General features: G+C 43.2%; 1 protein-coding gene across 2 annotated transcripts; it reads left to right on the forward strand.

Moving 5' to 3' along the window:
- Window positions 1-9365: 9365 nt before the first annotated feature.
- Mcl1 (MCL1 apoptosis regulator, BCL2 family member) lies at window positions 9366-12882 on the forward strand. Of its 2 annotated transcripts, XM_046421907.2 has the most exons (3): window positions 9406-10183; window positions 10400-10647; window positions 11293-12882. In XM_046421907.2, exons 1-3 carry the CDS (start codon window positions 9517-9519, stop codon window positions 11407-11409), a joined length of 1032 nt encoding a protein of 343 aa, XP_046277863.1. In that variant the 5' UTR covers window positions 9406-9516; the 3' UTR covers window positions 11410-12882. The 2 variants fall into 2 exon arrangements, with proteins under 2 accessions (XP_046277864.1, XP_046277863.1); XM_046421908.2 differs by lacking the exon at window positions 10400-10647 and having other exon boundaries at window positions 9366-10183.
- Window positions 12883-23148: the final 10266 nt, after the last annotated feature.

The following is a 23148-nucleotide window of genomic DNA, read 5'->3' on the forward strand; positions in this document are numbered from 1 at the left end:
TCTTTCCAGACAATTGCAACAACTTCCTAGGTGGATTCCCAGTAATCAACTCCCCAACCCCATCACTTGCCTACTGCCTTTTGCAACCATATTTAAGACATTATGCATTGGTTCTTTGGAAAATGGTTCACTTAGTTATGCAGATATTGTAAATGTTGAAAATTTCATTATCCATATATAATGTGATACACACACACCACATTTATTAAAACCATAACAGTCTAAGAGTTGGGCAAAATGGTATACACCTATAATCCTGGCAACTCAGGAGACTGAGACAGAAGGATCAAAGGTTCGAGGCCAGCCTAGGATTATAGGCATGTACCACTGTGCCTGCTGAATAACCTTGTTGTTGGCATTACTAAGAAATCAAACTCAGGGCCTCATGCATGATAGATATGCACTCTACCCCTGAGCTATATCCCAGCCCTGAATAATTATAGTTTGGATGTCAGTCAACCTTTCAAGTTAAAAGGTGTTTGATTAAAAAAAAAAAAAAAGTCTGGAGGTATAGTTCAGTGGCACAGCACTTTGCCTAGAGTACACAAGATAGATCCTGGGTTCAATCTCCAGCACAGTAATGAGAAAAAAATTTAAAAAGTTAATTAAGCTCATAATCCAAACAACTGAACCACTGCTTTTCCTGGAGACAAAATCAACCTTTGATATAAAGCAAAAGTACTTTTTTTTTTGTTTGTACTGGGGGTTGAGCCCAGGGGTGCTTTATCACTGAGCCACATCTCCAGCCCTCTTTTTTTTTTTTAATGTTTCATTTTATTATCCCCTGCTTATTGGTTACCCTCTTACCCTCTGTCTTACCAGAGACAGAGATCATTGTCCTTTTTTTTTAATGTCTGATATATCTGTCGAGTCTACAACTATTGTTGGCACTCGATATGTTTTTACTAAATGAATGGGGCAAGTGAATGAAGGGCCTAGAAGAGTAGGCTCCAGCCCTTTTTTTGCTTTTTTTGAGACAGAGTCTCACTAAAGTGCTCAGGACCTCAGTAAATTGCTTTGAATTTGGGATTCTCTTGCCTCAGTTTCCCGAGTCACTGGGATTACAGGTGTGTGCCAAGGCGTCTGATTAAAGCTAAGTATTTTACTTGGTACATTTTTTTATCTTACCCAAGAGAATATTAAAAAGCCATATATTAGCTGGGAGTGGTGCACACACTTGTAATCCCAGTGGCTCAGAAGGCTGAGATAGGAGGATTTTAAGTTTGAGACCAGCCTCAGCAATTTAGCAAGATCCCGTCTCAAAGTAAAACTAAAAAGGACTGGGATGTGACTCAGTGATTAATCACCTCTGAGTTCAATCCCAGGTACAAAAAAATAAATAAATAGATAGCCACACATTCAAGGGTTGAGATTCACTAAAATTAATTTTTATTGCTTCATCAAAGTCATTCATAAGTAAAATCCATCTTTTTCATCACTGAAAATGTGAAAACTGACTACTAGTACAGTTTTGTGTCACTGAATTGATTTTTCTTTCTTTCTTTCTTTCTTTTTTTTGAGGTGCTGGTAATCAAAACACATGCTAGGCATGTGTTCTACCTCTAAGCTATCCCCCGGCCTTTTTTGTTTTGGTACCAGGGACTGAACTCAGGGGGAACTTAACCACTGAGTACATTCCCAGCCCTTTTCTGTATTTTATTTAAAGACAGGGTCTCAATAATTTGCTTAGGGCCTCACTATGTTGCTGAAGCTGGCTTTGAACTCGGAACCCTCCTAGCTCAGCCTCTAGAGCCACTGGGATTATAGGCACATGCCACTGTACCTGGCTTTTTCTTTTCTTTTTAAAAATTATTATTATTGGGACTGGGGATGTGGCTCAGTGGTAAAGTGTTTGCCTAGCATGCAGGAGACCCTGGGTTTGATCCTCAGCACCACAAAAAATTTTTTTTTAATTATTATTATTATTACTTTGTGGTACTGGGAGTTTATCTTGGGGTGCTCTACCATGAAGCTGCATCCTCAGCCTATTGATTGATTGATTGATTGATTGATTGATTGATTGGCAGGATCTACTAAGTTGCCAGTGCTGGCCTCAAATTTGTGATTCACCTGCCTTGGTCTTCCTTGCTTGGATTAAAGGTGTGCACCACAGTGCCTTTTTGGGGGGTTGGAGGGGATTGGCTGGAGATTAAACCCAGGGACACTTTACCACTGAGTTACATACCCAGATCTTTTTTTCGATTTATTTTGAGACAGGGTCTCACTGAGTTGCTGAGCATCTCACTAAGTTGATGAGGCTAGCCTCAAACTTGTGCCTCCCTCAGCGTTCCAAGTAGCTGGGATTATAAGTGTGCTCACTATACCAGGCACCACTGCCTGTCTTATGCTATATATTTTTTAAATATTTTGAGTTGTAGCTGGATACAATATCTTTAATTTGTTTATTTTTATGTGATGCTGGGGATCAAACCCAGTGACCCACACATGCTAGGCAAGTGCTTCACCATTGAGCCATAACCCCAGCCCATTGTTTTGTGCTGATTTGTTAGCAGTTTTACTCTCATTGCTTTAGCACGAACAGTGTGAAAATCAGTGAAGGAGGCAAATAACATCTTAATATTGTAAAAATATTTTTTACCTCAAGGATTGCCTCCCACAGGGATCAGGGGACTCTTCAGTCTGTTTACCAGGCTTTGAGAACTGATGCCTTAGATCCTTACAACCTCATGAAATAAGAATACTGTCACTCAAACACACTCAGAGATAAAATCATTTGCCCAGAATCTCAGAGTTGGTGAATGGTGGGGCTGGGCTGAGCTGATTTGAAGCCTGTGTCCTCATGCATACCCCTCTGCATTCTACCCCTGGTACTTCCTTGAACAGGTCAGATTATTTTGCCTCTCTCTGTCTGCATATGTACCTGTTTGAAATGTTTTGTCCTTTCTCTGCATAGCTTGATATTCATCTGAAATCATTTTCTCCCAAGGCAGAGTTAATTATTTCCTCTTCTGTGTGCTCATGCATTTTGCTGATAGTTTTATTTTGGTACTAAGCTTGTTGTTTTCATTTTTCATATGTTCATTTTTTTTCTCTTTAGTGACTTTTTTTTTAAAAGACAGGGAGGGTCTCACTAAATTGGCTAGGCTGACCTTGAACTTGTGATCCTCCTTTCTTGGCCTCTCCAGTAACTGGGGTTATAGGTGTGTATCATTGTGCCAGGCAGTTACTGATTTTTATGTCTTGTTTAAGAAATTTTGGTAAGGATCACTTGAGCCCACAAGTTTGAGATCAGCCCAGACAACACAGTAAGACCCCCATCTCAAAAAATTAAAAAAAAAAAAAAGAAAAAGATGCAGTTTTGGCTGGGTACAGTGGCACAGGCCTGTAATCCCAGTGGCTTGGGAGGCTGAGGCAGTAGGATTGCCAAGTTCAAAGCCAGCCTCAGCAATTTAATGAGATCCTGTCTCAAAACAAAAAATAAAAATAAAAACAGACTGGAGCCGTGGCTCAGTGGTTAAACACCCCTCAGTTCAATCCCCAACACACACACACACACACACACACACACAAATGTAGTTTTATTATCTGTGAATATTGTCAGTTTTGTTTCTTCCTTTTTATCCTTGTTCCTTTTCTTTTTCACTCTACTCCAAGAAATATGAACAGTGATAGAAAGTTCCCTTCTTGTCCTTATTTTATTTGCAGTACTGGGGATTGAATCCAGGTACTCTCTACCACTGTGCTATGCCCCCGGCCCTTTTTATTTTTTATTTTGAGACAGGGTCTCTTTTAGTTGCCCAGGCTGGCCTTGAACTTGCTATCCTCCTGCCTCAGCCTCCTGAGTCATTGGGATTACAAGCATGTACCAGTGTGCCTGGCTTCTTTTCCTTAAAGAGAATGCTTCTAATATGCTACACCACTAAATGGGATTGAAGATTGCTATAATGTTTTTTAACATTTTTTATTTGCCTGATTAGTTATACATGACAGTAGAATGCATTTTGACACATCATACATATATGGAGTATAACTTCTCATCTGTCTGGTTGTACACGATGTAGAGTTACACAGGTCATGCATGTAATCACATATGCACATAGGGTAATAATGTCCGATTCATTCTACTGTCATTCCTACCCCCATGCTCCCTCCCCTCCCTGCTGTAGTGTTGGCAGTGATCCAATTTATAAGGTTAAAGTTCTCTTCCTTGTTTGAATTTTACTGAATGCCATGTTGATTTATAATGATTCAGGTTTGTTTGTTTGTTTGTTTTGCTTTTGGTACTGGGGATTGAATCCAGGGGCACTTAACCACTGAGCACAGCCCCTACCCCTTCTCCTGAAATTCCCCCCTCCACCCCGCAGGGGGCAGTGGGGCAGGGTGGGGGTGGGGGTGAGGACTTCCAGAGATTGAACCCACTGAGCTACATCCCCAGCCCACCCACAATCTCAGCTTTTTTTTTTTTTTTTTTTTTTTTTGAGACAGGGTCTTTCTAATTTGCTAGGGCCTCACTAAATTGACAAGGCTGATCTTGAATTTGCGATTCTCCTGCCTCAGTCTCTCCAATTGCTCAGATTATAAACAGGGATTACATGGAAAACATGCCCTGCTGGTTTTCTTTCAGTACCAGGGATTGAACCCAGGGGTGCTCAATCACTGAGCCACATCCCCAGCCCTTGTTAATTTATATTCGAGACAGGGTCTCACTAACTTGCTCAGGGCCTCATAAAGTTTCTGAGGCTGACTCTGAACTTGTGATTCTCCTGCCTCAGCCCCCAAGCAGTTGGGATTACAGGAGTATGTTACCATTCCCCACTACCCAGTGAAGTGGTTTTTTGGTTTGTCTGCTTTTTGTGGTGCTGGGATTTGAACCCAGGGTCTTGTGCATGTGAGGCAAGCACTCTACCAACTGAGCTATATCCTGGCCCTAGTTTTGTTTTTAATTTCTGGGATGGACCTGGTGCATGCGAGGCACGTGCTCTACCACAGAACTACATCCCCAGCTATTTTATAATTCTTCATTATGTACCTAAAGACAAGGGACATGCCTTATTTACTTTTGTATCCCCAGCTTAATAACTTGAGTGTTGAATGAATGACGATCATTTATAATTATACTTCTCTCCCAAATAAGTAGGCTACTTCACCACAATTAGTTTTATCAATGTTCTGGAAAGCTAAACATGTTGTAATTCTTAAAAAAAAAAAAAAAAAAACTCTGGGGCATGTCAGAAAGGAAGAAGGGGAGAATATCAGATAAGTCAACTAGCAATGTTTGTCACACCTGAGAGATTGCTAAACTCTAATTATATGCCAGTGATACCTGTGAAGACTAGGTATCATTATGATTACACAAAAATTATTGATTATGGTGGGACGAACTGATGGTAGAAGGAACAATATGAAAGATTATGGCAAAGGGAACAGGAGAGGAAAGAAGGAAGGTATAAATTTGCCATTAAGCTTAAAGGGGAAAAGATTATTATCCTTAGGTTAGAGGAAGAGAACAGGTTACTCCAGTAGTTCTGGAAATTTACATTAACAGAAAGTCTCTCAAAGCATGAGTTTATATGGGACCTAAAAAAGAAAAAGAAGCCAGGTGCAATGATACAGGCTTATAACCTCAGCTACTCAAGAGGCGGAGATAGGTACAGTGGTAGTCCTGAAGTGCGACTCAGGAGATTGAGCGAGACATATCCCTTGAGCCCAGTTGAAGTCAGCCTGGGCAACATAATGAGTCCCCCCTCAAAGCGGGGAAAAATTCCCTGAGGACAGGACCTCCAAGAGATCATATTGGTTCTTGTCTCTGCTGCACAAACCCTTTCGCCTACTGGTGAGAGTAATGATTCTCTAAGAATCTACAAGGTAGCCACCCATTTACCTTGTGTAATACAGATAACTATCTTATCATAATGTCACATTCTATCATCATCTTAGTCATTAAGTCCTATGGACTCTGCCTCCACAGAGTTTAAACTGACCTTCTTTAATTCTACTTTACTATCACTCAGTATATTTTTTTTCTTCTGTACTTGGGATTGAGCCAAGGGCACTGTACCACTGAGCTATATCCTCAGCCCTTTGTATTTTTATTTTGAGAAAGGGTCTCAATAAGTTGCCCAGGCTGGCCTCCCACTTGTGATCCTCCTGCCCCAGCCTCCCAAGTTGCTGAAATTGCAGGATGTGCCCATGCCTGGCTTACCATTATTTCTTGGCTGTCATGTTGCAGTGGCCTCCTACTTTATTTCTTTGCCTCTAATCCTTTCTCTCTTAATCTATTCTAATACAATTAATGAAGTTAAATCATAGCAAACATCATGGTATCCTAGTGGGATTACAGGCCAGCTGGGATTACAGTCCTGTGCCACCACACCCTGCTTAACCATATTTTAAAGACTATGAACCTTGTTTACCTATTCTGCTTATGCCCAAATACCTCTTTGACTTTCAAACCCTTCAGTAATATGGCCCCATCCCACTTTTCTAACCTTTACATATACCTTGTTATTAACATTTCAATTTATCCATTCAACAGTGGAGCATCTGCCATGAGCCAGGCATAAGTAGGGTTACAAAAGGAAGCAGGGTGAGTGTTCTCATCAAGTGGATAGCATCAAGAAATTAATAAACCTAAAGAGTAGACAGTGGGGAAGAAGGAAAAACTAGGAGTATATGGTACTCTAGAAGGTACATGAATAAAGTGTTCCAAATGCACTAATCAATCACATCAAAGACTGCTTGAAGTCAGGTAAAAGGAAGGTTGCAAAAGATCACTGAGACCAGTGATAATATCTACAAGAATGGTTTCTTTGGAGTGGTAGGAATGAAAAGTTAACTGAACTGGGCTCAAGGGAGAAAATGAGTTTAGGAGGTTGAAGTTTTTGCTATACAAGGAAGCATCAAAGTTGGGCCTGGTGGTGCATGCCTAAAATTCCAGCAGCTTGGGAGGCTGAAGTAGGAGTTCAAAGCCAGCCTCAGCAATTTAATGAGGCACTTGCAACTCAGTGAGACCCTGTCTCTAAATAAAATATAAAAAAAGGGCTGGGGATGTGGCTCAGTGGTTAAGTGTAATACAGATAATATCTTATCCTGAGTTCAGTTCCCAGTACAAAGAAAAAAAAAAAAAAAAAGGAAGCTCAAGCTGGATGTGGTAGAATCTAGAGTCTACTCAGAAGTTTGAGGTGGGAGGGAGACTTGAGTCAAGAATTCAAGAAAAGCCTGCACAATATGAAATCCTGTAACAAAATAAAACAGTATTAAAGAATTTTGGTTAAGCTTGTGAGAAAGAATATTAAGTTTATATTCTGATGAAAATGTTTCCATAATAAACAGGAATAAATGGATGATGTGTGAATATAAAGGGATAACTGTGAGTACGTCAGTAGGCAAAGGAGATGGGATTCAACGCACACATGAAGAGGCTGATCTTAGCAGAGGTTTATTCATTTTAACCACAGGAAAGGCAGACAGGATGGGAACAACAGCAGTAAATTAGTAGATTTAGTGAAGGGAAATGAAGTTTTCTCTTCTGATTGCTTCAGCTTTCTGTGAAGAAGGGAGGAAGAAATATTGGCAGTTTGATAGGAGATTCCAAGAGACATTTAGGAACATAGAAGAGTAAACTAACGAACTGCAGTACAATTGGTGGACTCGTGATTTCTTGGTTTATAAAGTGAAACTTGCATTTCTTTTACAGCCTCTGAGAAAGGAAAAGCCATTGCTTTTGCTATTTCCTCAATTTCCTTGCACTTCACTACCTGATAAAATAATATTTTGGGTTGGGCTTGGTGGCACATGCCTATAATCCCAGCGACTCTGGAGGCTGAGGCAGGAAGATTTCAAGTTCAAGATCAGCTAGGGGCCCGAGCTGTGGCTCAGTGACAGTGCGCTTGCCTAGCATATGGGAGGCACTGGGTTTGATCCTCAGCACCACATAAAGATTAAAATAATTTTAAAAGAAAAAAACCAGCTGGGATGACAGTCCTGTTCCTCACACCCTGCTAAACCATATTTCAATGACTATGAACCTTGTTTAACCTATCCTGCTTATGTTCCTCAAGTACCTTATTCTCAAATTTTAGCTATTATTATTTTTAGAGATCTTTTAACCTTCAATTGAAGTTGACATACATGGCATATAACATAAGATTCTTGTTCTCTCCCTAAAGTTAACGTGCCTTATTACCAATACAAAAAATAAAGAGCTCGCTCAGAAGAGGTGCTGATTCAGTAAGGCTTATTTGTAAATGGCAGTAGAGTGTGGAAGAGAGATGAGGGAAGGGAAAGTAGGGAGACAGGAAAAAAGTGGAGGATCACTTCTGCATAGTCCACTTTATATGTAAAAGGTTCTTTATGGAAGTCCATGGACTATTCCGATTTCCAAACATGGCTGGACTGAGAGCAGCTGAGAATGTGCAAAATGGTTACAGGTTCCCAACACTGCCCTTTTATTTAACCCACATAAGACTTGCTCCTCATCCCATTTTTCCTCAACCTCCGAGGTGGCACTCGCCTGTAGTCAACAGGCCCAGGGGGCTGAGGCAAAAGGATCACAGGTTCGAGGCCAGCCTCAGCAACTTAGTGAGGCTGTAAGCAACCTAGTAGGACCCGGTCTCTAAACTTATTAAAAAAAAAAAAATTAACAAAACACGGGCTGTGGATGTGTTCAATCCCTGGTACAAAAAAAAAAAAAATTGAGGCTTATTTGTGGCTCAACGCTAGAGCGCTCTTCTAGCATGTATGAGGCCCTAGGTTCAAATCCTCAGCACCACATAAAAATAAATAAAATAAAGGTACTGTATCCATCTACGACATGTAGAAAAGGCTGGGGTTGTGGCTCAGTGGTAGAGTGCTTGCCTGGCATGCACGAAGCACTGGGTTCGATCCTCGGCACCACATATATGTAAAATGAAGATACTGTGTCCACCTAAAACTTAAGAATAAATATTAAAAAAAAAAAAAAGAAAGAAAACTGGCACAAGCCGGGCAAGATGACGCACGCCTATGATCCCAGCGCCTCGGGAGGCTGAAACAGGATGGCAAGTTCCAAGATATCCTGGTCTCCTGAACTTTAGGAGACCCTGTCTCAAAAACTTCAACCGAGCGCCGCTGAGTAGAACCCCCAGTAGCCGAGAGGAAAAACAGACAAAACCTCTGGCACACAAAAACGGGGGCTCGCGAGTCAGCGCGTGGACGGAGGCGGCACCTGATCACGTCCAAGACCGCACCAGGCGGTGCCAAGGCGCTCGAGCCCGAGAGCGCGGAACCGCCGTTACGTAACCGGCAGCCGGAGGCCTGGAGAACGGAAGTCGCCGCCCCGGCCCCGCCCCGGCCCCGCCCCGGCCGGTAAGAGCCATGCGCAACTCTCCGGAAGCTTCCGCCCCTATTCCCCTTTTATGGTTTTTCGGTTTTTTTCTGACGCCAGCGCGTAGGACCGGCTCTAAAACCGTGATCTAGGAGCGCCTCTCCCACTCCTTACTTCCGCCTCCTTCGAGAGAGGAGTCGAGGCGTCCGTAGTCTTCTCGCACGGACTGGAAACTGTGGTGGCGGCGTGCGATGTTCGGCCTTAAGAGGAACGCGGTCATCGGACTCAACCTCTACTGCGGGGGCGCCGGGCTGGGGGCCAGCGGCGGCGCCACCCCGCCGGGAGCGCAGCTCTTGGCCGCCGAGAAGGAGGCCGCGGCCCGGCGAGAGGCAGGGGGAGGGGAAGCCGGCGCGCTCTCGGGCGGAAGCTCCCCAGCCGCCCAGGCGCAGGACGCCCGAAGGGTCGCGCGGCCGGTGCCCATTGGCGCCGAGGTCCCCGACGTCACCGCGACCCCGGCGAGGCGACTCTTCCTCGCGCCCTCCTACTGCGTGTCGCCGCCTGAGAAGATGGAAGCCCCCGCCGCCGCCATGTCGCCCGAAGAGGAGCTGGACGGCTACGAGCCCGAGCCCCTCGGGAAGCGGCCGGCGGTCCTGCCCTTGCTGGAGCTGGTTGGGGAGGCCGCCAAGAGCCCCGGCGCGGACGGGTCGCTGCCCTCGACGCCGCCGCCCGCGGAGGAGGAGGAGGACGAGCTGTACCGGCAGTCGCTGGAGATCATCTCGCGGTACCTCCGCGAGCAGGCGACCGGCGCCAAGGACGCGAAGCCGCTGCACGGGTCGGGGGCCGCCAGCAGGAAGGCGCTGGAGACCCTGCGGCGGGTCGGCGACGGAGTGCAGCGCAACCACGAGACGGCCTTCCAAGGTAAGGCGGCGCCCGCCGGCCGGACGGGCGGGCCGGGCCCGGTGCTTTTGGAAGTGCAGTCCTGTCCAGAGACGCGGAAGGGGGGATGGCAGTCGAGTGGGGCCGCCCCAGCTCGGTAGCGTCAGGGTAGAGCGACCTCCCCGCCGCGGGTGGGCAGGCGACCGCGGCCCGGCCGAGACAAAGGGGCCACGAGGACGTGCGTGCTTTTCTCCCCAGGCATGCTTCGGAAGCTGGACATCAAAAACGAGGATGATGTCAAGTCTCTGTCTCGCGTGATGGTCCATGTTTTCAGTGACGGAGTAACAAACTGGGGCAGGATTGTGACTCTCATTTCTTTTGGTGCCTTTGTGGCCAAACACTTGAAGAGCATAAACCAAGAAAGCTGCATTGAACCCTTAGCAGAAAGTATCACAGACGTGCTCGTAAGGACAAAACGGGACTGGCTGGTCAAACAAAGAGGCTGGGTAAGTGAGGGCCAGGCCTGCCGCGGCGGCGACTAACTCCGGGCTCCCCGGCGCGGGCTGGACCCGCCTGCCGGGCGCTGGTGAAGTAGGGGTTTGTAGGGAGAGTGTGTGGCCGTCCTGAATTGTATCAGAGGTCCTGGTTTTCTGTAGGTTATTGTAATTCAGTCGGATAATCGTCAGACCGGTGGACTCAAACCCTGAAGAAATAAAAGTCCCCTGGGTATAGTCATTAAGATACATTCCTAGGAGGCCCCTTACTGGATGGGACCTGTGTTTTCAGCATACCACCCAGATGGTTCTGATGCAGAAGGTACTTAACCACAGTGAGAAATACCGATCTACACATTTAAGCACTTATGTGGTGGGGGTTTGAGGTAGTAATTTTTGGCGTGGGGTGGTCTTTTTATAGGTTGTCATAATATGACCAATAGTACAGTAAAGTGACATTTAACTGTTATGGGTGCCCATTTACTGAAGGACTCAAAATGTCTCTTTTGCAGCCCAGAGATGAATAGTAATTGGTTCATCACTGCTTTGGTGGGGGTGCCTTATTAGACATTAAAACTCATCTTTTCTGTGTATATGGTGTTTTTAAGAGGGCAGAAACCCATACTTGAAAATGGTCTTTTCTTTTTTGTTTTCTAGGATGGGTTTGTGGAGTTCTTCCATGTAGAGGACCTAGAAGGCGGCATCAGAAATGTGCTGCTGGCTTTTGCAGGTGTTGCTGGCGTAGGAGCTGGTTTGGCGTATCTAATAAGATAGCCTTGTAAGTGCAATAGTTGACTGTTAACCAACTCCAGCCACCAAAACTTCTGGGAAATCAAATGTATTTATGGAAGTTGGACTTCAAGCTGCCCAGGCTGTAACCTCCAAGAGTGTCACTCTAGCAACCTAGCCAGAAAGCAAGTGGCAAGAGGATTATGTCTAACAAGAATAAATACATGAGAAAAGTAGTCCCCTTTGAAGAATTCACTGTATGAAAGAAGCAAAGTTCACTTTCAGCACCAAGCAAACTGGGAGGCCACAGAGGAGGACTGTTAGATTTAGTGGAAAAACTTAATTTCCTTGTCTAGAACCAGAAGAGAGGTCAGTAGCCAGACTAGTCATAAAATTCATTAAATATGCCCGCCAAATTCATTAATTTCCCATAGTGTGAAAAGAAAAGTACTAGCGATGCCAGTGATCCTATAAAGAAAAATTTAAGCTACAAGTAATTGAGCTATGACTAGAAGCCTCATTACTGTGCAACAGTGAAGGGAAGCTTTTCCTCTGTGATTAGCTTTCCCGGGTATATTTTCTTGAATAGAAGATCCAAGTGTTCAGGACTTTTATGCCTGTTCTACTTTGGCTTGATTTGAATGAGTCTCATTAGCATAGTAATGGCCATGAATACTTGACTTAAGGTTCATTTAGTTACAAATGTGGAATATTCTCATTTTTTTTTTTAGGACAGAAACAGCTTGTAAATGTATTTGTCTGTAAAAATGTGTATATTTTTACAGAGAAAATATTTCTGCGAACATAAAGGGAGAAAAGTCTTGAATTTAAATTTTGAAAATTGTAACTTCTGTAGTTAGGAATCTATTTCTTCTTACAGCTTTTCTATTCTAAACTTTCTCCAGTTCAGTTCTAGAGTATATACAGAACCAATTTGTAATTGTATGCAACCTGGTTGTAGTGGGACAAATCTGATTTATAACTATGCAGGCTTTAATTTTCCAATCTGGTATTGGTAAGTATTCCTTAGATAGGTTTTTATTTGAAAACCTGGGATTAAGAAGTTGTGGAATGAAAATTAATCCTTTCATTTGGTTATGTATGGGTTTTCAATAATTGAGTCTAAGTGGAGTTTTGAGAGGTTGTTTTTAGGGGTGGGGGGAGTAGGCTAGTGACTTAAAAATAATGGGCTCTGATTAGGCAACTAATCATTTGAGTTCCTTACATTTGACCTAATTTAACTGGTAAAATTTAGACTGAGTGAATGAGCTCATCTTTAAAGCTTTTACTGAAAGATTTTCAGCTGTTCCAAGTGGGACTTGTTAGCATTGTTTATAAAAAGATAACATCAGGTGGATGAAAGACATTTGATCCCTTGTTTGCCTAATAAGTTGTAAAATGATGGCTTGGAAAAGCAGGCTAGAGTCTTAACTATGGTGCTATTATGGGGCTTGCTTGTTCAAACACAGGTTTAAGCCTCATACATCAATAAAAGAAATACTGATTCTTTTCTATTAATGATTCCCAAGCTTTGTTTTGAATTTTTCCATTGTCATCTCTGTTGATTTCAAACCTGATGTTGTATTGAACACATTTACTTCCTCTCCTTTGTTGAAATATATGCTGCTTGTTCTGCTCCCTCTTCAGATATTTATATCAATGTCTACATCTTTACCCTGCCATCCCTGAATTTTACTAGACCTGTTAATTTTCAGCACTATGCACCTGAGTGACCCCTTTCCTCCCTAATGCCCCCCCTTCCCCCAAGAGTCAGCAGATCTTCATCTTTTATGGATTTTATCCTGTTGAGAGGTAGTGATGGGTGCTGGAACAATAAGTCAATGGTGGTGGGAGGAAGTCTCTTTTTCTTGGATTGATAACTTTTCAGTTGCTTTAAACCTGTTCTGTGGGGAAAAAGGTTTCAAAAGTCCTTTTAAGAATTTTCAGGAGAACATCATTTTACATTGGCTTTCTGAAGTCCCCTTTGTATATGAGTAAGCTCACTTGAATTTTACCTAAAGAAGTGAGCTGTGTTAAAACAACCTCAAAGAGTCTTTATAAAAGCTAGTGGTAAACTGAAGAAAGCTGTTGTAACAAGAGTCATTTGAAAGCTTCAGCTCCAAAACATGACCTTTAGTCTGTGGACTCCAGATAAAAATAGGTATGAATAAAATGACTAAGAATGTAATGGGGAAGAATTGCCTTGCCTGCCCATCTCCAGAGCCATAAGGTCATCTTGCTAGAGCTATTTTTACCTATGTATTTATCGTTCTTGATCATAAGCCAATTATTTATATCATGTCTGTCTCTAAGGACCTAAAAGCACTTTATGTAGTTTTTAATTAATCTTAAGATCTGGTTTAGGTGACTAAAAGGACTGTCTCCCCATATCCAGTTGTGGAAATAAGGCATAGACATAAATTGGTGTTTAGAAGCACCACTTCCCAATTCACTAGGCGTGACTGCTGAAACATACGTAGACTGGATGTTAGTTGGTATTTGGGGTCCAGAACACTGAGGGGTTAGGGAGCCCAAATGGTTTGGGAAGAGGGGGAACAATTGGTTTATAGGGAGAAGAGGCACGTGGTCCAAGTGCTGACTAGCTGCATAGTTCCGGCAAATCCTCCAGAATGGAAAAGGGAGGAGCTGCTTGAAATGGCTTTCTCAGCGACTTCTGTTTGTTTTCTGCTTCTCTCAGGGAAAAACATGCAGTCCTCTAGTGGTGTCCATGTACATTCTATGGGGTGAACACTTTGGTTCTGGTTAAACAGCTAGTGTTTTTGACAGCTGTTCCAGGAAGAATTGGGACCAACTACAAATCAATGTGGGTTGTAAAATGTAGTGTTTCCCTAACTTGTTTTTTTTTTCCTGAGAAAATAAAAAAATCATTTTTTTTTCCCAAATATAAGGTGTGATATGGGTCTTTTCTATTGACACTTTTCTTCCCCCTCTTAGGCAAGCCTTGTTAGGGAAGTCAGCTGAGCAAATATGCATAGGTTAATTAAGAGCAAAGAGTTTCATTTAAATTAGAGGTGTTGGGTGTTTTTTTTTTTTTTTTTTTTTCTCTCCAAACACAGGTTTATTTAGGAAAGAAAGATACATATTCAATGGAGCATAGGGGCAATCTTAAGAGTCTTTTGGGGTAAAGCAAGGAATGTGGATGTTGAATGCTGGCTACCTCCAGAGGGAGAGAGAGTTAAGGTGTTGGTTCTTTAATAAAATGTATTACTACTGCACTTTGGAGTGATTCTAGTACTTCAGTTACAATACATTTAATACAAAAGTCAAAATCCCTGTCCAGATTTTTGAGTCACCAAGTATATTTCTGAGGTGAGGGTTTGCTTAAAGTTGTTGTTTCATGGGGCTGGGGTGGTGGCTCAGTAAGTAGTAGGGAGCTTGCCTAGCATGTGAGAGGCACTAGGTTGGATCCCTGAAACCATATTTTAAAAATAAAGTTATTGTGTCCATCTACATCTAAAATAAATAAATAAAAAGCTGTTGTTTCATGTTCCCTCTTAACTTTTTGAAATGAAACTAGAAGAATAAGTTTTGAGGAAGTTCTTGGTACTGTTAAGTGCTTTTCCCCCTTCATCTCCCAAAAAAGGAGATGATGATGATAGTCAATTTCAAAAACTTGAGCAAGCCCTTAAGCCCTTATTTTCAACTATCTTGAAAGGGAGCTGAATCACCATGGAAATGTGCAAATGAGAGGTTTGCATGCTGATTTTCAGCCCTGAGCACAAAATGCTAATCAAACAAAGATTCATTTTCCTATTTAGTTGTGTATTTAACATCCCTTTTGATCCAAAAGCACCCTTCTAGAGCTTCATTACCAGAAGGCAATAATTTTCTATTATAAAGCTGCTTTCTACAAATGACCCTCCCAAGCATAGAGGTGTGATGGGAGAAAAGTACCCACTTAAGGACAGATAGGAGGCTCCAAATCTTGGCCTGGGTCAAGTTCTGCCCAGTGCTCTTGCTCCCACTTGCATTGTTATACGAATATCGGTAGCAAAAGTCTTACAAGTTTTACACCTTACAGAACTTTTTTTTCCCTGGGGGGGAGGGGTACTGAGCTGCATCTCCATCCCTATTTTGTAGTCTCAGAGTTGCTGGGTGCCTCACAGTTGCTGAGCCTGACTTTTGAACTCAGATCCTCCTGCCTCAGCCTCCTGAGCAACTGGGATTACAGGCATGCAGTGTGCACAGCACCTTAAAAACTGATCAGATAGTAACTAGGTAACCTGAATCATTAGAGGAGTCAGTAGTCAACACTTCCCTTTATTTGATACCACCAAACTTTCAGTTCCTGTTTTGTGATTTTTAGGGGCATGTCTTCATTTATGTTGTTTCCTTTCAAAAAACTTCTCTTAGACTGGGGCTGGGGCTCAGTGGTAGAGCGCTTGCGTAGCACATGTGAGGCACTGGGTTCAATTCTCATTGCCACATATAAATAAAGGTCCATGAACAACTAAAAAAAATTTTAAAAATATTTTTTAGTTGTAGTTTGACACAATACCTTTATTTATTTTTATGTGGTGCTGAGGATGGAACCCAGTGCCTCATACGTGCTAGGCAAGTGCTCTACCCTGAGCCACAATCCCAGCCCCTAAATATATATATATATATATATATATATATATATATATATATATATATATACACACACACACACACACACACACAAATTTTTCTCTTGGGTCTGGAGTTGTTGCTCAGTGATAGGGTGTAGACTAAGCATTTGCCTTCAATCTCTGGGTCCCAAAGGGGGAAGATGTTTTCTTTAAAATAATTGTGACAGGTAAAGAATTTTACAAAAATTAAAGTGAAATAACTTGTATAGCTAGTGTGTAGCATAGTTCCAGTCAGATGCCCAAAGCTCAGGCCATTTTATTCCTGGAATTCAAGAGGATCAGCTGAATATTCTAGTACTTTTTTTTTTTTTTGCTTGATTTATCCAGTGATTTTAGAAATTAGTGTTTGTATCATGCCTTCAGAAGTGTGTGGGTGGGTGGGTGGGGGGTATACCATGGATTTAACCCAGGGCTACCACTGAGCTACAATTCCTAACTCCCCCCCCCCCCGCCCCCCCAATACAGTTTCACTAAATTTCTGAGGCTGGCCTCAAAAAAATTTGCTATCCTCCTGCCTCAGCCCTCAAAGTTGCAGTAATTGCAGGCATGTAATCCACAGCATAATCCATTTAGTCTTTGGAATTTTCCCACACTCTGTTCAAAGGCCTTAGTTTCAAGATTTGAAAATTTAATTGTGTCCCTCTTAGTTGCAAAGTTGTTACAATGTTTTATTTCAGTGCTCTGGATCCAGTACCAGGCCTGAGGCATGTTAGGGGAGGGCTCTACTGCTGGGCTACCTCCCCAGCCCATATTATGTGAAGCATGTGCAAAGATCTGGGCTGGGAACCTGCATCTAGGCTGATGTATCAAACACCTCTTAGAATCAGATTTGATTATTTTTTGGTTTGCTGTGTTCATCAGGCTGACCATAAACACCTGGGCTCAAGTGACCACTCCTGCTTCAGCCACCTGGCAAGCATACTTCCATGCCAGGTCAGAACTGCTCCCCACCCCCATCCCCCTTGGTCCTGGGATTGAACTCAGGGGTATTTTACCACTGAACTATAGTCCTTGTCCTTTTTATTTTTAAAATTTAAATATTTTTTTTCACATTTTTCATAGTTGTAAGTAATGATCAGATTTGTTTCTATATATTTGTACAGTCACAATTTATTTTGAGGCAGGGTCTTGCTAAGTTGCTGCTGCTAAATTGAGGGAAACAAGTTTTTGAGTATGGATTTGGGAATACTCTAATCTCTGCAGAACAACTTTGATGTGGGACAGCCCCTGGAAGTTAGTTAACTGGACCCCCAAAATGCTGAATGGTAGCTGCTACTTTCCCCAATTTTGTTCCCGTGGGAGACTTGGTTATTGCTCTTCCCACCCTGATTCAAAAAACCAGTTTGCTCTGGCCGCCCAGACTTCCCCACAAGCTGCATTCCTGCCCATGAGCTCATTGTTTTGGCTTCTTTGCTTGTATATATCCACAGCCAGTGCCAGAGGTCTCAGCCCAGGGCCCCCAAACTGGCTGAGGCTGCATTCCATTCAGAATTTCACCACCCCCACTTGGTATTCTTCCCGCCCTCATGTGGTCACATGTGTATGTTTATTCAAGTTAGCAGGGGACAAGGTGTGCTGGGAAAGAGAGCCAAGGAAGCAGACAAGGAGAAAAAAAAACATTTAACTGTTAGGTTTCACCTTAGGTTAATTTTCCACTTTATTATTAATCTTTTTTTTTTTTTTTTTTTTTTGAAAGAGTCATAGAGAAAGAGAGAGAGAGAGAGAGAATTTTTTAATATTTTTAGTTTTTGGCGTACACAACATCTTTGTATGTGGTGCTGAGGATCGAACCGGGCCGCCCGCATGCCAGGCGAGCGCGCTACCGCTTGAGCCACATCCCCAGCCCTCCACTTTATTATTATTATTATTATTATTAAATATTTCTCTTTTTTGGTACTAGGGATTGGACCCTGGGGTGCTTAACCAGTGAGCCACATTCCCAGCCCTTTTTATTTTTTAATATTGAGACAGGGTCTTACTAAGTTGCTTAGGGTCATGCTAAATTGTTGAGGCTGGCTTTGAATTTGTGATCCTACTGCCCTCAGCATCCTGAGCTGCTGGGATTACAGGTGTGCCCCACCACGCCTGGCTCCACTTTTTTTTAAAGAAGGCATCCAGGCACAATGGCACACATCTGTAATCACAGCTCCTTGGGAGGTTGAGGCCGGAAGATCACAAGTTCAAAGCCAGAATGGACAATTTAGCAAGATCCTGTCTGGAAAAGGGTGGAGATATAGCTCAGGTAGAATGCACCTAGGTTCAAACCCCTGTCTTGAGGAAAAACAAAACAAAGCAGTTTAATTGAAGGGGTCATGGCAGCAGGGCAGGGGTCTTCCAGTTAGGAGAAATTGGACTCAGACTCTCTCATTACACTTATTTTTTAATTTTATGTTTAGATGGGGTCTCCCTATGTTGCCTAGGCTGGCCTTGACCTCCTGCCTCAGCCTCCCAAATAGCTGGGTCTACAGATGCACACATACAGTGAGGTAAAGAACTCACTTTTTTCACCCCAGATGAGGTAGGCAGATTCCAAGTTCTAGGCCATTCTAAGCAATTTAGCAAGCCCTCAGCAACTAGGGAGATCCTGTCCAAAATAAAAAGGACTAGGTCAGGGAAAAAGGGCCCCTGGATTCAATCCCCAGTAACAAAAAAGCAAAACAAATAAACAAACGAAAAACACTTTTAGGCCAAGGATACAAGGATATAGCTCAGAGATCGAACACTTGCTCAGCATTTACAAGGCCCTAGGTTTTTGTTTTTTATTTAAACCCAGGGACACTTAACCACTGAATGATATCCCCAACCCTCCCCCCACCCCTTTTTTAAAATTTTGAAACAGGGTCTTCCTAAGTTGCTTAGGGCCTAGCTAAATTGCTGAGGCTGGCCTTTAACTTGTGATCCTGCTGCCTCTGGAGTCCTGGGATTACAAGAATAAGCCACCACACCCAGCTAGGAGGAGCTGGTTTTGAAATTTTTGCCATACATTTTGTAATGTACTGAGCTGGTTTTGACTCTCAGGTATTTTGATCTAGGAGACAAAAAGAGAGTTTCCCTCGGAAACATTGCTTTCCTGTGCATTTTATTTTTGAATCTTCTATGCCTGACTATCCTGCATTTTCCATTCCTTTGGTTGCTTGGAGCACTTCCCACCCATCTCCTGTCCTTGGTGGAAATGGGAGGAGAGCAGACAGCTGGGCTGCTGTACTGGAGCAGCTGCGGAGTTTCACTGCTTTGTTACTGAAATTTCCTGAGGGCAAGATATCTTGTTTATTTCCTGTTGACCCTGAGAGCCCAGATCTAAGGAAAGGTGGGGCACACCTCAGGTGAAGAGATATTGTAAGGGTGTTTTCTTACTCTGTGAAGTTTTGGAATCATACTAAATGCTTAAGTAGAAAACTCCTTTCCTCTCCCCCCACTCCTCTTCATGATTAAAAAAAAAAAAAAAACTGCAAAGGCTGTGAGAAGTGAGAAATTTCTCATTTCTCAGAAATCCCTCATGAGGCAGAGAAGAGAAACGGGGAAACAACTTTGTGTTGAAATGCAGTTTTTTTTGTGTGTGTGTGCACGCACGCGCACACAAGTGCATGTTTTGAAATGATACAGCTTGCTTTCGGTTTGTTTTGTGTTGCTGGAGATTGGACTCATGACCTTGTGCATGCCAAGCACATACTCTCCCGTTGAGCCACACCCCCAGCCCTTGTTGTCAGTTGTAAGAGACAACAAACAGTACTACGCAGGAGCTTGGTAATAGTGATGAGGAGCCCGTGGTTGCCTGCTGCTTTAACCCTTACCCCCACCTCAAAGTTTGGTGGTTGGAGCCAGATCTGAAACAGGATGGAGGTCTTCTACCTTCCTTTCCCTGTTATGAGTTATGAAGCACATATCAGTGCATAAACTAGTAATATAGAATAAGGATTTGGTAAGAAGTCTCAAGTAAAGATTATTTTTAGAAGAAATGCAGTTGCATTGCTTTCAAGTACACAACATAAACACTACTTTGAGTTTGTCCTAGAAAAAAAATCTGTTAACTAGGATTGATTTTTTTTCTTTCATTCCCTCCTTCTCTTCCTCCTTTTTTTAGACAGGGTCTCACTTAAGTTGAGGTCTTGATAAATTGCTGGCCTCAAACTGATCCTCCTGCCTCAGCCTTCCATCTCAGATTATAGGAATGTGCCACCTTAACCTGTGCATTTATTAATTCTTATTCCTTACAAGTCTACAAAATCCTGTTTGGTTGGGTGTGGTGGCATACACCTGTTATTCCCAGTGATCTAGGAAGCTGAGGTAGGACTTGGCAACTTAGCAAAAACCTGTATCAAAAGAAAAAATAAATAGGGTTGGGATATAGCTCAGTAGTAGAGTACTCTGGTTCCATCTCCAAACTAGAAAAAAAAATTTTTTTTCTAAAGAATATTCATGACACCTTGAAATGGTATAAAATTAAAATTTCAGGGCTGGGGATGTGGCTCAACCGGTAGCGCGCTCGCCTGGCATGTATGCGGCCCGGGTTTCGATCCTCAGCACCACATACAAACAAAGATGTTGTGTCCGCCGAAAACTAAAAAATAAATATTAAAAAAAAAAAAATTTCAGTGTGGAGGCTGGGGTTGTGGCTCAGTGGTAGAGCACTTGCCTAGCACATGTGAGGCACTGGGTTCAATCCTCAGTACCACATAAAAATAAATAAATAAAAATAAAGGTATTGTGTCCATCTACAACTAAAAATATATTTTTTTAAATTTCAGTGTCATAAATAAAGTCTGCTTGGAACCAGCATGTCTATTTGTCTACTTATCATCCATCTGTGGCTACTTTTGTACTGCAACAAACAGAGGAGAGTAGTTGCAACAGAGAGATGACCTGTAAAGCCTAAGATATTGACCATCTAGTTCTGTAAAGAAAAATGTTGCTCAACCCTGAACTAGAGCTGAGGAGTCTCATTTTGTGATGAAAGAGGCAGGCAACCTGTAATCCCAGCTGCTTGGGAGGCTGATGCAGGAGGATTGCAAGTCCCAAGTCAGCCTCAGCAGTTTATCAAGGCCCTAAGCAACTCAGTGAGACCCTGTCTCTAAATAAAATACAAAACAGGGCTGGGGATGTGGCTCAGTGGTTAAGTGCCCCTGGGTTCTATCCCCAGTATCAAAAAAGAAGAAGAGAACTAGCAACCTAGCTCCTGGGGCAGGGGGGACTCTGCTCCCATTAGTGGGCAGGCCCTGGCTACCTGCTTGTTAGCCCAGAATCTCAAGGATAAACAGTATGCTCCTTTTTATAGTCACCCCAATCCTCATTTCTCCACCTTTTTTCCCTTTTCACTCAAAGTTCTGTTGAACTCTTTTAAGGGATTCAGGCAAGGCTCAGAAAAGTACCACATACAATTCCAACTTGGGACCTTTTTCAAACTACTGGGGCTCTTCCTCAGGCCACTGCAGCACTGCTCTCTGTCTTGTTTCTGTACCTCCCTTTCAATTGAGGTGACATGTTCCCTAGGAGCTGATTGTCATGTCTCATATTTTGGATTAGCCTTGGACATTTCCTTCTCGAATCTACCCACCTTTAAACCTCAGCCCTGAAATACCTTCCTCTTGAGTTGTCACCCACCTCCTAGGTCAAGGAACCCAAGATCAGTTTGGTGATTGTTGCCAGTTATGCTGAGTTAACTCAAAACTGTTTCTCTTGTTGACAGGCATAGACTTAGGTACTTTCCTGAGACTTTCTACTTCCTGTATAAAGGAGGAGTCTCTCACCTCTTCATCACTTGCCTGTGACAAATAAACCCCTCATGCTTTAACTTCCCCCACCCAGCTGCCTCTCAGCAGCAGAGATGATGGATTTGAAGGGTATTTTTTTTGGGGGGGGTACCAGGGGCACTCGACCACTGAGCCACATCTCCAACCCCATTTTTGTATTTTATTTAGAGACAGGGTCTCATTAAGTTGCTTAGCACCTCACCATTGCTGAGGCTGGTTTTGAACTCATGATACTCCTGCCTCAGCCCCCAGAGCCGCTGGGATTAAAGGCGTGTGCCAGTGCCCCCTGTTTGAGGGGTATTTTGGGAAGAGAGGAAATAAGAAGCCTATACCTACTACATCTTATCGCCCCAAACCATAATCTACTCTAGCAAGATGCTCCATGGTTCAATTTACTGTGGTGGGAGAGGATGTTAAGATGGGATCTGTTACACTGGGGAGAAGGGGAAAGCAAGAAATTAAAAAGAATCTGCTGGAGAGGATCTGCATTTTGTTCTCTGGCCCTCGGCTGGCAATGTCTACCTAGATCCTCAACCTTACTTCTCATACGTGTTTTCTGAAAGAAAAAAACATGACTTAAGACTGAGACACTCTTGAACTAACTGGGCCAGCAGCCTGGTTCTTGTGCTTTTCACTCCCAGTTATCAGAGAGGCTGAACCTGAAAGAGTGGAGGGGAAGGGAATCAGGCCACCCCTGCAGCTGTGAGCACCTGCTTGCAAGGGAGGCAAGACTAGGGGGTTGGGGAAGTCTAGGAGCTAAATTTAGTCCAAAGTCTGCAGCTTAAATTGGGTGGGTATTTACCCGCTGGCAGGGGGAAGGGAGAGGAATCCTGACCCAAATGAATTTTTGTTTCTTTTTTCTTTTTTTTTTTTGGGGGGGGGGGCGGCTGGGGATGAACCCAGGGCATCACATACTAAGCATGATCTGCCACTGAGCTACACCCTCAGCTTCCAGCTGAACTTCTGAGACCTCATAGTTTACCCCTAAATACACCTGGACTAGAACCACCTTCTGGTCCCCCAGCAAATATTTGAAAATGAGGAGTCCTGGACATGCATTGTCCATCTACATGCCTGATCTCTGTACGTGTCAAATTTGTCCCTATCACCACCACACTCCCATTTTGATTCTCAGGGGTCTAGTTCCTCTGAACTCTTCCCTAAATTCCCCCTCCCACACCAAAACCAGGGGCTCCTCCACCACATCTCTCTGCCCTTTGGGTGGCAGCTTCCTCTCTCAGACCCTCCATAGAGTTTCAGAGGTGTCTGGCCACACAACCCCTGTCTTGGGGGCCAGGAAAAGGGGTTGCTTGGGGTCAGGTTCCCCTTCCTAAGAACTTCCACATTGTCTAGAGGAAGGAGTCCCTAGGGGCTGCACTGAGTCCTAGCTTTCAAGTGAGAGG

The sequence above is a fragment of the Marmota monax genome, unplaced genomic scaffold (genome assembly GCF_021218885.2).
Source record: "Marmota monax isolate L192 unplaced genomic scaffold, Marmota_monax_Labrador192_F-V1.1 WCK01_AAM20220418_F8-fsc00108, whole genome shotgun sequence".
In the NCBI taxonomy this organism is placed as follows: domain Eukaryota; kingdom Metazoa; phylum Chordata; class Mammalia; order Rodentia; family Sciuridae; genus Marmota; species Marmota monax.